Raw genomic sequence first — 15,192 nt, forward strand, 5'->3', positions numbered from 1 at the left:
CTAGCAGAGAGATATGGATTTGATGAATATTATATTGGAGATTGATCACACATGGAGAGTAATGAACAAAGTTATAGTACATCTTATCAGTGGACTTCAAAAAGGTGGTCTTTCTGACAGGCATTTTTGTTATATAGTCTTAATGTAGGCTTCCTGAACCTGGTGTTTTATTAATCTGCAAGTACTTGTTTAGATACAAGGCTGTGGATTCTAAGAGATAAACTGTTAATTATGCATTATAATCCCAGGCTAGAAGATGCCTATAAAGATTAAAACATGTTTCTTTTTTTTTCTCTAACAGTTAATGGCCTAGCAACAGAAAGATCAATTATATTTGGGAAACTGAAGAAGGTAATAAATACATTACTGAAACCAGTCGCTTTGCAAAGTCATTTATTAAATCATTAAATTTTGCAGATTGTAAATTACTCATTAGAAGGCAGAAAGCAAAATAGCCATAATCCTGTTTAGTGCTTCCAAATTCCAAAGATTTAGAGAAGGAAATCCATGAAAATAAATGGGCCTTATGTGGTTTTTTTCCCCCGCTGCTATGTCTTAATGAGCAAAGGAGGTTAAACAATAAGGACAAGTTCAAGTACTTATCCTAATGTGCTAGTCCACAGGTCAGGGGTGGGCTTGATTAAATTCATAGAGAGCTGACCTACAAAGGGTGGGAAAATGCCCCTTCTTTTCCGCTCAGCCCTGCAGGTAACTAATCAATGTGCACATCTCACTTCCAGATTTTTTTCATGAGTTCAGAGCAATAGTCCATAGCATTCCTATCTGTTGTTTTCTAATTAATTAGTGAAGGGACTAGGACAAGAGAACATGTAGCAGAGAGGAATTAGGAAGAGTTGAAGAGGATGCTGCCCTTCCCCCATACATAGGGAATGCAGCTCCCAATTACAAAATGTTCAACTGCAAAAGCAATTAGTTTGTAGGTTTCTTTACATGTATAGTAAGCCACATATATTTGGTTTGAATATGGATTTTAAAAGCTTAATGTGTAAACACTTAATCATATACTAAGGACAATGGTTTTTGTATACTAAGGGTAAAATAAAATTTTAGACTCTTAGTGGTAATGATACAAACAATTTTCAAGATGTCTTTGGGATTGTACATCTAGTAAACTCACACTATAAACATTTTGAGAGTAGAATTTGAATCTGTGCATATTTTCTTTTTTCAATAGTGTGATTACCTTTATATATACAACACAGCTTTTGGCTCAGCCTTAAGTTATATACAACAAAACAGCTACTGGCTGACTTCTATTCTTTGCAAGTATTTCTTTCATATTCCTTTGCCTTTTTCTCCCATGATCAACAGCATATGTTAATAAAGGTGGTAGTATTAGGCTATTAAATGAAACTTTTCTCTTTGCATCATAACCAGACCATGTAAGGATCAAACTTTTAATTCCTCAGTAGCAAACTGAGTAACTCAACACAAACTATTGCCATTCATTTCTACTTGACAGTCTAATTATTTTTGTGATTTCATCAGGCTGGCTCTATGTCTATTCTATATTCCATTCAATAACCATTAAGCTATTGTTGCTCAATAAATCATTACTGATAGTGAAACAAATCTAATTTAAAAAATTACAGCTGAATGGAAATGCATTTATTTACTTTGTTAAAGTAATTATAAAGCAAGTGTTTCCTAAATAGATCATTTAACCACAACATGCAATAAAACTTCCCTCAGCTTGCTTTAAAAAGACACTCTTTAAACAGTAGAAAGCAATACTAAAACATTTTAAGGACCCCTGTAATTAGAAATACTAGTATTAAAGTCCTGGAGAAACCTATTGAAGCATCTTAAGAGAAACTAAAAATAACAAATAGTAATTTTTGAAAAGTGTAATTTGTAGCTTCTACATCACTTATACCAAGAAAGAGCCCATTCTAGTTAATTTTGGTGAAGACAAGAAATGACATTTGACCTTTTCCTTTATCAGAAGATGAAGTACCTGAGTTTTAACTTACCCTGAGTGGATTTTCATTAAGGTATGGGGGTTCACCTTCCACCATTTCAATTGCCATAATCCCCAGAGACCAGATATCAACTTTTGGACCATACGCTTTTCGAGTCACCACCTCAGGTGCCATCCAATAGGGAGTTCCCACCATAGTGCTTCGTTTACTTTGCTCAGGGGTGATCTGAGCACAGAACCCAAAATCAGCTACAGAGAAGAAAAATCTGTTAAAATTAGTTCAAATTATATTTATTACTATAGGACACTTTCAGATATGGCTGTAGTTTCCTTTGTTAGACACGGAGCTTCCACAACTGCCTAGCTCAAATCCCTTTATACCTGATCTCTCATATAGTCCTGATTTTGAGTCTGAAATAACTAATAAGATGCCATTTTCACTGGACCTCAATCTGGTTTTCTCCAACATAAGAATATTTCAGTCTTTTAATTAAGTATCTGTCATTCATTTGATGGGGTCATTAGAAATTCTGAAACATTACTACACCCTCCCCAAAATCTGGGCACAATCTATAGGAACACAGTGTTAAAAATTATTTGCTTCAAACTGAGCTCAAAATGCTTTCAAACCAATCATTTTTAATGGCCATTCTCTTCTCAAGATAGACAGCAAAAGAGTAGAAATATCCAGATACTCTCTCAAATACCATCAGAACCAAAATACCTACTCAATTTAACAGAGCCATCCATCCCAAGGAGAATATTGTCACTCTTTATGTCTCTATGGATCACTTGGTTTGAGTGCAAGAAATCCAAAGCTTGGAGGCACTATTGAATTAAAAAAAAAGTTAATTATATCACAAATAATTTTTTAAATTAAGTTTAATCTACATAAATTTGGGGCAGGAGTCTAATTTTATGTCGCCAAGTTAAATAGATAACAAAGTGCTTTGACACTATTTTGAAATCATATTACCATTTACATCAGTGATGCAATTTAGCATTATACATATGAAAGCTCTTGTGTAAGACTAGGATATGAAGAGTGATGGTGTGATAAGTAGCACCAAATCATTAACACAGCCAAACTGACCAATTAATATAATCAAACTTTGACTTAGTTATCTAGAGGATATGAATTCACCTTGGTCTTAAATAGATGTAGTAAGCTTCTGTTTTCATGGTATGATTTGATTCAGTAGGTCTTGAGTGAAACCCAAGAATCTGCATTTAAAACAAGTGCCCTAAGCTATTTCTGATGGACAGCCAGAATTGAGGTCCACTATGAAGTAACAATAGACACTTGTTTGGAATATGTTTTGCACTATAATACTAGAAAATGGAAACAACAGACTCGGGGCCCAATATACTCCTAAATATTAAAAGTTTGATTCATTGCATAAATAGAAAATATATGTTTTTAGTGGATATGTTTCCATGTTTGTGGAGGAGGAAATGAGTATGAGAGGAGAACAAAGAAGGAAAAACATTTATATGAACAATTTAAAATAAAGCAAAGACTAGCTGACATTACTCGGTTTTCTTTTGTTTTTCTATCAATGGTTTTCAAGTTTCAGTGGTTCAGAGTTCCTAATGTATCTATAGAATATCTGAATGTGGTAGATGGTAAGGTACAAGATAAAATTCTAATGGAGAGACTTTTTAATATTGAAAATTAATATAATAAAATATTCTTGGTTTAAATTGAAAATAAGTATTATGACACTGTTATTGGAAAAGAGGCAGACACTTAAAACACATTAGAGGGCTATGAGGGATGCCCAACTTGTACTGTGAAAGTAACTACTTTCCAGGCTAAGGGAAGACCTTGGTTAAGTTATTTTCTAAAAATGATGTGATTATAATATGGTTTGTACTTTTACTTAGTAGTTATTTTGTCTTGGATGTGCAATGTGCACACATTGCACATCCAAGACAAAATAATTACTAAGTAAATTTTTTTCCAAATAAGAAAGAAGTTCCTTGCCAGCATTATTATTTTCTATGTTCACTGGGACTTAAAACCATTCAGGCTTAGATATGTACTCTGTGGATAGGCATAATGGAACTGAAAAGATCCATAGTATAGCAGCTAAAACAAACTAGGGACTGCGGAAAAGGAGTGCTATTATGTTAGAATTTAAACTTAATTTAGGGCCTCCAATTTTTTTTCAGTAGAAAAAAATATGCTATTATTACTTTGATGTTATAAACATTCTGAATAATCAGAGATAAAGAAAGAACTGCCAATTTTGGTGTTATCATCAGCTAGAAATGCTCTATTTTCTTACCTCTCTGCAGACAGCTGCTATCTGTCCTTCATCCATACAGGTCTCTGTGACCACATCAGTCAAAGAGCCACCAGCCAAATATTCCATGACTACCCATAGTTCATCACCTACTAAGTAGCTATAACAAAAAAAAAACAAACAAAAAAAGGGGAAAAAAAGACATTGACTTCAGCCTAAGAAAGTGGGGATTCTTCCATATCCCTATTAAAAACATAATTTGCATTCAGTTTCTATACATTTGATTATATTAAATAACAAGAAGATAATATTGCCCTAGCTCGTTTTGCTCAGTGGATAGAGCCTTGGCTTGAGGGATAAAAGGTCCTGGGTTCGATTCCCAGTCAAGGATACCTACCTCGGTTGCAGACTCCATCCTTGGCCCTGATGCAGGAGGCAACTGATGTTTCTCTCCCTCTCTCTCTCTTTTCATTTCCCTTCCACTCTCTCTAAAAATCAATGGGAAAATATCCTCAGGTGAGGATTAACAGAAGAAGAAGCAGGAGCAGGAGCAGGAGCAGGAGAAGGAGAAGGAGAAGGAGAAGGAGAAGGAGAAGGAGAAGATCAGTGATAGTGATGAGACACTTCCTTAACATTGGAAGAGAATATTTATGGAAATCAAAGGACCACTAGATATGACTGTGCACCACAGAGGAAGGAAAAGAACAGGGAGGGTTCTGGTTATTGACTACTATATTCCTTGTAAAAGCTAGTTTCAGTGAACAGGATCAATGGATAGCCCTTTTGGATAACCTAAATCACAATGTTGACTTCTTATACTGAGCTGGCCACATGGCATACAGATGTACAGAATATTTATTCAGATCTTGGCATTATTATTTTTTAATTCTACTGAATTGATTACTGAAATGTTTTCAAGTAGTCACTAAATCAAAGAGATTAATGTTTGCAATGAATTTACTGTGATGAAGTGTCAGTTCTGATAGAGGTCAGTTGTGACACTTTATGAAACACTGACTTCAACTATAAAATTTGACCCTTCCTTTTTTGTCTCCCTTTCCTCTCCTGTACTACTGGTCCACCTGGTGCAAGACACAAAAAGCAAGATCCTAAGCTCCCTGATATTGTAGACACAGTCTTATTTACTTTGTATCCCCAGAGTACACAGCACAGTGGTGCTAAACAAACACTTATTGAAATTGAAGGAGACAAATGTTAACCACAATTGAAGAGCTGGTGCTGTCTTTAAATCCTTATTTATTTATTTATTTATTTATTTATTTATTATTTTTATAACCCACTGCTAATACCACTGATGAAAGAGACATTCATTACCTGGTCTAGGAAAAAGGTTTGAGATTAAAATTTCAATTCCCTGGCCTCACTGTCAGTTAATTACAAAGCACACATTAAATCAGGGCCATCTTAGACAGGCTTCCTCATTTATACACCCAGAGACTGCACTAGCTTCAAACAAACATTTGATGAAATTTAATGCATCACAGCCCTGTCCTATATGCAGTATGCTATTTCCTGCGAACAAGAAGTCACAATTCCCAAAGGAAATTACAAAAACAGCTCATGTTTAAAAATAAGACTATAAAATGTGTCTCCAAATGTTTGATGGGTGGACAAAAATAAACAGATGCAAGTTTATCAATAGATCTGATACTACATTTTGTAACATTTGACACATATTTATACAATGGAAGCTAAATAGATCCTATATAAAGTAATTTGCCAATAAAATGGCATTCCATAAAAAACAAAACAAACAAACAAACAATTAGAGAGCACACTTACCTATCTAAATAATTAACAATATTGGGGTTCTTATTTTCCCTCATGACCAGAATTTCATTAATAATTAATTCCTTTTTGGGCTGCTGTTGAAGGTTCATCTGCTTTATGGCTACCTGAATGATGATTAAAATATAAGAATGTTATAATTATTAGGCGAAAAAAAATCCATATTTTGGGGTATACAAATTCTTTATCTTAAGAAGCTTTGTCTTGGTGCCACAAAGCCCCCTTTTCTGTGGTTAATCATGAGTAAACTATCCACTTCAGATACTTTAGACACCATTAAAGAAAACTGCAATATTAATCCAGTAGTATCCATTTTTTTCAGGCATAGATGCCATCAAAGAGGAAATCTGATTAATATGAATAAAGAAAAGTAAAAGTCAGGATTGCATATTAGAACTTACCTCTTGTCCTGTTGCAATGTCAAGTGCTGTATAGACAGTACCCGATGCCCTGTGAAGGTGAAAATTATCAACTGAATAAGCAATTAAAGTGCTATCAATATGTTGTCTTTGAAATAAAAGCAATTGTTTTTAGGAGAAGGATATCAACAAACTCAAGATTAAAGGGTTAAGTAAAAAGGTAACAACCATTTTATACAGTAATTACACCAGAAATAGTTATGGCATATTTCTTTTGGTGGGCCAGGAAATCCAGTCAGACTTTCTGGCAGCAATCTGTGTACCATGGTACTACACAGTAATAAACAGCAAAGTGCCTTGCTTCTTTTAGAAATATCCTGGAACATTTTAAATACTCTTTTGATGTTGCAACAACCAATATGAGAGTTATCTAATTAAACTTAAGTATAGTTTAAGAAAAAATATATCTTTTTTTTTTGCTAGCCAACTGTAAGTTAATTGTTTATTTTATCATATAAACAGAGTAGCTTTAAAACATATTTCTAATTCTTAATATCTTCATCTAACAATAAATAATTCTCAGTGCTGTACTTAACTAATAGCTACACAAACCAATAACATGGCTTTACTCTTAAACCTTTTGTTTTCCTTTTTGCTATATTTCTCAACAGCTTCTACTATGAGGTTACACTCCACTATGCTTTTAAAAACATATCATTTTTTAACTCTTGGTAGTATTCATGCATCCATTATAATTTGAATTACAAGGCTCCTTTGCTTTCAAGTAGAAATTGTCTAATAAAGCTGACTTCATGGTAAAATTTTGTGAAACACTTCTGCATCCTGAAAGACCTCCCCTCCCTCTCATCTCCAGGGGAAGCAAAAAGTCATTTTTATAGAAATGTTGGTGGTGAATAAAAAAAGAGTAGGAAGGGGAGAATGGGGGGGGGGGGGCTGGGAGAGTAGAGATCAGTTCTGAGATTCACCAGGAATAGTAATGTTTTAACACTGCTGCTTAAACTTTCTGGTAATTGTTGTATCTCATTTGTTCTCTATTTATCCCTTGTTGTTTTGTTTTTTGAGTCCAGAAATTCTCTTGCTATGTCAGCCATTTCCTTGTCATTTTTCCCTCTGGATGAGCTAAAATATTTATCACAGGCCTAGGAAGTTTATATTACCTGTTCCTAAGGATTAAAATTGGTGGTATAGTTTAAGGAATATTTGAGTACTAACAGAGATTTGAGTTCTAATGTTTGTCCTAACATTAACAAGCTGTGTAACCTTAGGCTAGTCACTTCCACTCTCTGTGTTTCAGTGCCCTCACTTGGAAAATAGTAATCACAATAACAGAAAACATATATTGAACATGTTGCATGTGTCAGACACTGCATTAAGAATTTTATATAAATGGTCTTATGTCATCCTTACTGTATTCATATAAGGCAAGTGCTATTATTCACATATTATAGATAATGAATCTAAGACTCAGAGAGGTTAATAAACCTGTCCAAGGTTATAGAGTTTATAATCTAAGCCTGTCTGACTCTCTGATCTGCATAATATAGAAAATGGGTTACTTAATTTTTAATATTCTTTAATTCCATGATCTAGCATCTATAAAGTGTACTGCTCTTGTCACTCTGCATGGGTATTTAAATATCTATTGAAATTAGAGTGAGAAATAACACTTAATCAATAGGTGCTCTCTAAATCAGAATTTGGTAATTTCAGAAATTCCTTAGGTTTAAGGATTAAATGAAACAAGTTGCTCTCTCAATATTATATATTTGAAATTCTGGGCTCAGAACACATAGCTGGTGTTCAATAACTATTTGTTGAATAAACCAAATAATAAAAGTCTTTTTAAGCAAACATGCAATTGAGCATTTCTTCTTTTACTCAAGTTTATATAAAACTCTCCCTTCTTGGAAAAAAAAAAATCAGACCTTCCTGAGTTTAGAGGCCAGTTTGTGTTTTGCCATACCAAACTTAGAATTACCTGAATTTAAAGGAACAGGTCACCTCAACCTAGTGTGTACTAGTATTTCAGTTGTATAAGCCCTAAGCAACTACTCAAATCTCTATGCAGAATTAAATTTAAAAATGCCTTTACTTGGTTTATTTCTATATATGTATTCCACTTGCTCAATTCCTTCAGAAGCAAAAAAGTGATGCAATCTGCAAAATTAGATAAAGTATTTATCTCTTAGAAGTCAGAGAATTAAATGACACAGTCTGTGTAAGCATTTAGCAATGTTCCCAGATCAGAATTAGTGCTTTAATATGGTAACTGCTAATATTGTCATTGCTGTTGCTGTTGCTGTTATTGGTTTCACAGTAAGGATGACTCACTTGCTGAATTGTTAGTTGGCTCTTTCCATTCTCCCAGTTAAAACATTGCTAGCGTCCATCACTATTTTTATTTTTATTTATTTTTTAAAATATATATTATATTGATTTTTTACAGAGAGGAAGGGAGAGGGATAGAAAGCTAGAAACACCAATGAGAGAGAAACATCGACCAGCTGCCTCCTGCACACCCCCCACCAAGGTTGTGCCTGCAACCAAGGTACATGCCCTTGTCCAAAATCGAACCTGCGACCTTTCAGTCTGCAGCCTGACCCTCTATCCACTGAGCCAAACTGGCTTTGGCTCTATTACTATTTTTAAAAAGGACAAGGACTATTAGAATACTTTTTAGAGGTCCCATGTCCTTTTTTTCTTACTAAAGTGATTTTGCCTCTTTCTTTTTCTTCCCTCCCCCCCAAGCTGAAATATTTATTTTACTTAATATATCTTTATTGTTCAGATTATTACAATAGTTTCTTTCCCCCCCCCCCACAATAGTGCCCCTCCACCTGGTTCCCACCCCACTCTCTGCCCTTATCCATAGGTGTACAATTTTTGTGCAGTTTCTTCCTGCACCCCCCATATACCTTTCTCCCTGAGAATTATTAGTTCACTCTCTATGCCCCTGATTCTATTATATTCACCAATTTATTCTGTTCCTCAGATTTTTAATTCACTTGATTTTTGGGTTCACTTGTAGATAGATATGTATTTGTTGTTCATAATTTTTATCTTTACATTTTTCTTCTTCCTCTTCTTAAAGAATACCTTTCAGCATGTCATATAATACTGGTTTGATGGTGATAAACTACTTTAGTTTTTTCTTATCTGTGAACCTTGCTAGGTAGAGTAATCTTGGTTGTAGGCTCTTACTATTCATCACTTTGAATATTTCTTGCCACTCCAATATGGCCTGCATAATTTCTGTTGAGAAATCAGCTGACAGTCATAAGGGTACTCTTTTGTAGGTAACTAGCTGTTTTTCTCTTGTTGGTTTTAAGAATCTCTCTTTGTCTTTTGCTCTTGACATTTTAATTATGATGTGTCTTGGTGTGGTCCTCTTTGGATTCCTTTTGTTTGGGGTTCTGTGCACTTCCTAGACTTGTTAAGTCTATTTCTTTCACCAGGTGGGGAAAATTTTCAGTCATTATTTCTTCAAATAGGTTTTCAGTATCTTGTTCTCTCTCTTCTTCTGGCACCCCCATTATTCTGATGTTGGTACACTTGAAGTTGTCCCAAAGGCTTCTTATACTATCTTCATATTTTTGGATTCTTTGTTCTTTTTGCTTTTCTGGCTGAGTGTTTTTTGCTTCTTTATATTTCAAATCTTTGACTTGATTTTTGCATTCCTCAAGTCTGCTATTAGGTCTCTGTATAATATATTTTTTTAATTTCAGTCAGTGTATGTTTAATTTCTAGTTGGTTCTTTTTCATATCCTCAAGGGTCTGGCTAAATTTATCTGCCTTTTCTAGGAAATTCTTAAAAAACCTTATGACTGTAGTTTTGAATTCCATATCCAGTCATTTATTTTCCTCTATTTCTTTTGTTTGTGATCTGTTACTTTGTCTCTGCATTTTTGCTGCTTCCTTGAGTTGGTAGAGTAGCTCTGTGTGCTAGGTTTCTTATATGGCCCAGTGGGCCAGCCTTCCCAGTCACCTGAGTTGGATACTCTTGGTGCACCCCTTTGTGGTCCGTGTGTACAGCCTTGTTGTAGTTAAGTATTGATTGTTGTTGGTATCACTCGGATGAATTGACCTCCAGGCCAGTTAGCTATGTGTATTAGCTGTGTCTATGCTGGGAGACCTGTTCTGGAGATAGCCTTATAGGACCAGACTTGCAAAATTGCAAAAGCCTCTGTGCTCTGCTTAGATGGGGTAGAGTCTCAGGGCTAAGCACACAGTCTTGGCTTCCCATCAGCCCTGCCCTTGTGCACATGCCTCCATACCTCTGCCTTCCAGGGCTCCCCTGAGTTTCTGCCTGACAGTCCAGATTCCTCCAGGCTCGCCTGGAACTGGGATTCAGTGTAGTCAGAACTGAGGTTCAGTGCAGTGAGGAATTTCTGAATCCCTTCCACTAGGGAGATTTGGTGGCAACCTCAGCAGTCAGTCTTCTCTGTGCACACTCACGAGCCTTCATACCCCTGCCTGCTGCGGCTTCCCCAAGTCTCCGTGAAACTTTCTATCTGACAGTCCAGACTCCTCCCGTATGAGCTTGAGTCCATGGGTTTTGCCAGGAACTGGGGTTCAGTACAGTCAGAACTGGGGTTCCATACAGTCAGGGGCTTCCTTCCCTCTCCCGCCAGAGAAAGCCAGCCAGGCACTCTGCCACCCTTCCTCTCTGTATGCGTGTCTCTGTATCTCAGCTCTTTGCAGCTCCTCTGATTCTGTGTGTGCTTTCCTCTTTCCTTCTAGTTGTGGAATTTCCACTCAGCCAGCTTTCCTGTGGTTCTGGGTGATGTTCATTCTGTCTTTTAGTTGTAGTTTTGAAATTGTTGTACAAGGCAGTAATTCAGGTGTTTACCTTTGTCTCCATCTTGGTTTCTCTTTTATATGAAAATACACTAAACTATGAGTTCTTTCTTTTAAAAAAAATTATTTCAGACAGAAAAAGAGAGGTATAGAGAGATAGAAATATCAATGATGGGAGAGAATAATAAATTGGCTGCCTTTTGCACACCCCCTACTGGGGATCCAGCCGGCAACCTAGGTATATGCCCTTGACCAGAATAGAATCAGGGGTCTTTGAGTCCACAGGCTGACACTCTAGCCACTGAGCCAAGCTGGCTAGCCCTGCCTTTTTCTTTAAGTTTGGAATCTCTTTATCAAATGAGGAAATCTTTATCATATGCAGAAACTCTCTGTATAAAATGGGATCTATTCCAGTGAAAGCCTAGAGAGAGAGGCCCAAAATTTCTGCCAAGGTTGCTTTCCTTTTTTTCACCATCTCACCCTCCACTCCCTAAGCCCATTTCCACTGTCCTAGGGGTTAAAATTGTGATTGACTTGGAGCATAAGGGGGATTCACGTTTAACATCTCCATACCTTAACCTTTCTATCCTTGGTGTTTTTGTGACTCCCCTCCCTTAGCACTTCATTATTCCCTTAGCACTTCATTATTTTAAAATTACTAGAGTTCTAAACCTAAAATACCAATATACTGGGTTATATGTAATTGCCAAGAATCCCTAATCCAAAGAGGTTTAAAGACCCTGAAACTCTAGGAATCAGTTATTAACTAAAAAATGAAGTTTACTCCTCACTTTTCCTTCCCTAGTCTTATTGCACACATGCAATTATCTTGTGGGAACCATTTTCTCCTTCCTTCCAACTCTTGTCCCAATATTTAAATTGGTGATACCCTTCTCCACTTCACTTCTCACACCCAACCCTCACACCAAACATGTTATTAACCATTTAGTATTCACAGCTTTGACCAATAAGTTGTTGGTTGTCCCAACTTTCAAGCTTTGTAGAATCCTTAATTCAAACACACATACTCAGGCACTAACTTGCAGAGTAAAATTTAGTGCCATCTCCAGCTCCTTCTTAGCACCTCTAACAATATCTCTGTACCCCAATTCTGATGCTTTTCCATATTCTAACTGGAACATTTGTGAATTTCACTTCTCTTATTAATATATTAAAGAATTCTCTTTGTTCACTGATGGGTTAAGAAAAACAGTACTCACTCACATCAACTCAAAACTTTCCAGGTTCAAATTCTACCAGTTCCTAGTTGTGTGATCCTGAGTAAATAATTTAACCTCTCCATGGCTCAGGATTAGAGGATCAAATATATACAGTATTTAAAAAACAGTTCTGACATATAGTAATTGCCAATAAATATTAGCAAACATCATCATCTATCTTCATCATCATCCACAGACTATAATTTTATTTGTATGCCATTTAATTACATTAATTCATATTTTCCCTCTTTTCCAGTTGTATTAAAGCCAGAATGCAGAAGGAAGGACATTTGTTTATGATGGACTTTTGTTTATTTATTACAAGACTCATTCATTTAGATGATATAAATAAATCAAGCATTATGCAGACTCAAGGAAAAAGCGATCCTCTAAGATGACATAGCTACCGTAGTATGTAACAAAAGTCTCCTAATTTTGAGGAAAAAAAAATTTCAGTTAACCTATATTGTGGTTCCAGAATATTAAACCAACCAATTATTTAACTGTTGGGTTTCATCATTAATTATAATGTGATGTTTACTATTGGGTTTATGGCAATACATTAAATGCTTTACCGACACTTTCTTCTTGACCTGACCAAGTACTTAACATGAAAATGAAAACATTGACATAGGTTTTAAAGGTTCTAAAAAGAAACATACAATTCACTATTTCTTTTTTCCTCCTAAGACAAATCAGTTTAATTATTAGCAGTCTTTGTCATGTTTTTATGTTTCCTCCTAAGACCCATGTCAACCCATGATCATGTGTAGTCTCCAAAGCAGCAACATGTGGGGCAGTGGCGGGGTAGAGGGATCCTTACAGAGCAGTGATAGGCGGTGGGGGGGGTCTCTCAGAGCATTTGAGGGGCCTCGAGCATTGTGGAGCTTTTTGGGGTGGGGAGCTTCACCTCACAGGGAGGCAGAGGCCAGCGACAGAGGCCAAGCTAAGTCTAAGAACCCTAACTGTGCACAATTTCATACATGCTGGGCCTCTAGCTCTATATAATTATGCAACTGGCAAAGATCCAATGATTGACAAAATTCCCTTGGCCAAATATATATCTTTACACATAGGAGAACAATGATTTCAAAAGATGCTTCCATTGTCATTTTTTGACAAGTTTGGCATCTACAAAGAGATGAGATATGCAACAAATATACTTTGGCATCATATAGACATGGACTATATTGGCCAATGGATTCTTCAGGATAGCCTCTGTTTTGCCATATTATTTCTTATTAGAGTTCCTTTTAAAAATATTTTCCTCCTGAAAATCAGTGTGGGGATGTGCTTTTAATTATAGTTCTATAATCCCAAATTAATGAATATGGCTGTGTTGGTGAGGAGATGGACAAACAGGCACTCTCATAACTTGCTGGTAGGAATGTTAGATAGAACAACCTAAATGAATGACAACTTGGTAATTAAAAGTGCACATATCCTTTCATCTAATAATTCTACATTCAGGAATTTGTCCTAGTGATAAATTTGCATATGTATTAAACAGCTCATTTTCAAGGATCTTCACTGAAGCCTTGTTTATATAGCAAAATATTTGAAAAAAACAAACAAAAACTAAATGTCTATTGATGGAGGGCATGATTAAATAAATTACAGTATATCCAAATGACAAAACATTGTTTCTGTTAAAAATAAAGTACTGATATGTAACCTTTAAGTCAGAGGCACATAACAGAAATGGAGATAGTTTGTTACCACTTGTATTAAAAATACACCAACAACATACAGAGAGAAATGTAACATATATGCCCAAGTACAAAGGTGTTTTTTTCCTAAAATGTTTCATTAGGAAAAAAGAATTGCCCTAAATTCAAATCCTTATAAAATATCTTATGTAATGTGGTAATTTTGCATATTCATTTATTTTTATATGTAAAGTACTTTTTAGGAAAGACACATTAGTTTGAAATATTCTCAATAAATGCTGGTTTTGGATGCTTATGGAGAGTACCTGTCAGAATTGTAATAAAAATATAGAAATAAATTATTTATGAAAGTTTGACCTCTTAATTGCAAATGTTACATGTAATAAAGAAGTTTTTTCAGGCCACTTTAAAAATTAATGCTGTGAAAAGGGATCACATTACCTAAAGATAGGACAGTTGGACCATCAAAAACAATGATCAATGCAATTAAAACAAATTCAAAATACAAAAAACAAAACAAACAAACGAACAAAAACATGAGTTTATAAAGATATTTTAAAAAGTTTAAGACAATGCCTCCAGAAAATAAGATCATGCAGAACTGGTTAATGTGGCTGCCAGTGAGGGTGAGAATGTGAGGGAGCAAAAGGGTAGTGTGTAGATGTGCATGGTGTGTGTGTGTGTGTGTGTGTGTGTGTGTGTGTGTGTGTGTGTTTGTGTGTGACAGATCCTGCAGGAATTTCAGGGGCTGGAAGACCAGGTTCTAATAGATGGGGAGTCCCTGCTAGGGGTTTCTATGTCATATACCAGGGCAGCCAGCTATGGCATAGAAACCATGCCATCTTGAATGGGATAGCTGCTGTGACTAGGAGCCCAGCCTCATCACCACCAGGATGTCCTCAGATATTATCCTGGATCCTGCAGCCACTCCACCCAAAGACCTTCTACTTTATCTGCAGACCCACAAACTCTGGGACTCTAACCTCCTTGGCCGCAGGTTCCTGTGAGCCCCAGAGTGTATTCCTCTCCCTCCAAGCCCACCACCTCAGTTGTCCACTTCAGACACACAAGGTAGGCAGGGGCACATGCACAGTTCCTCTGGTGTGTGACTTCTAGTGAGGGCCC

General features: G+C 36.0%; 1 protein-coding gene across 3 annotated transcripts in view; it reads right to left on the minus strand.

Moving 5' to 3' along the window:
- PAK3 (p21 (RAC1) activated kinase 3) overlaps positions 1-15,192 on the minus strand; it is a 385,530-nt gene that overhangs the window by 30,498 nt on the left and 339,840 nt on the right. For all 3 annotated transcript variants that reach the window (XM_045587393.1, XM_036454430.2, XM_036454431.2), the window contains 5 exons: positions 6,402-6,450; positions 5,995-6,107; positions 4,234-4,351; positions 2,671-2,770; positions 1,995-2,191 (listed from right to left, as the gene is read on the minus strand). In XM_045587393.1, coding sequence (XP_045443349.1) covers positions 1,995-2,191; positions 2,671-2,770; positions 4,234-4,351; positions 5,995-6,107; positions 6,402-6,450 — 577 coding nt within the window. The remainder of the gene's footprint in view (positions 1-1,994; positions 2,192-2,670; positions 2,771-4,233; positions 4,352-5,994; positions 6,108-6,401; positions 6,451-15,192) is intronic.

This window comes from Pipistrellus kuhlii, unplaced genomic scaffold (genome assembly GCF_014108245.1).
Source record: "Pipistrellus kuhlii isolate mPipKuh1 unplaced genomic scaffold, mPipKuh1.p scaffold_m20_p_29, whole genome shotgun sequence".
Classification (NCBI taxonomy): domain Eukaryota; kingdom Metazoa; phylum Chordata; class Mammalia; order Chiroptera; family Vespertilionidae; genus Pipistrellus; species Pipistrellus kuhlii.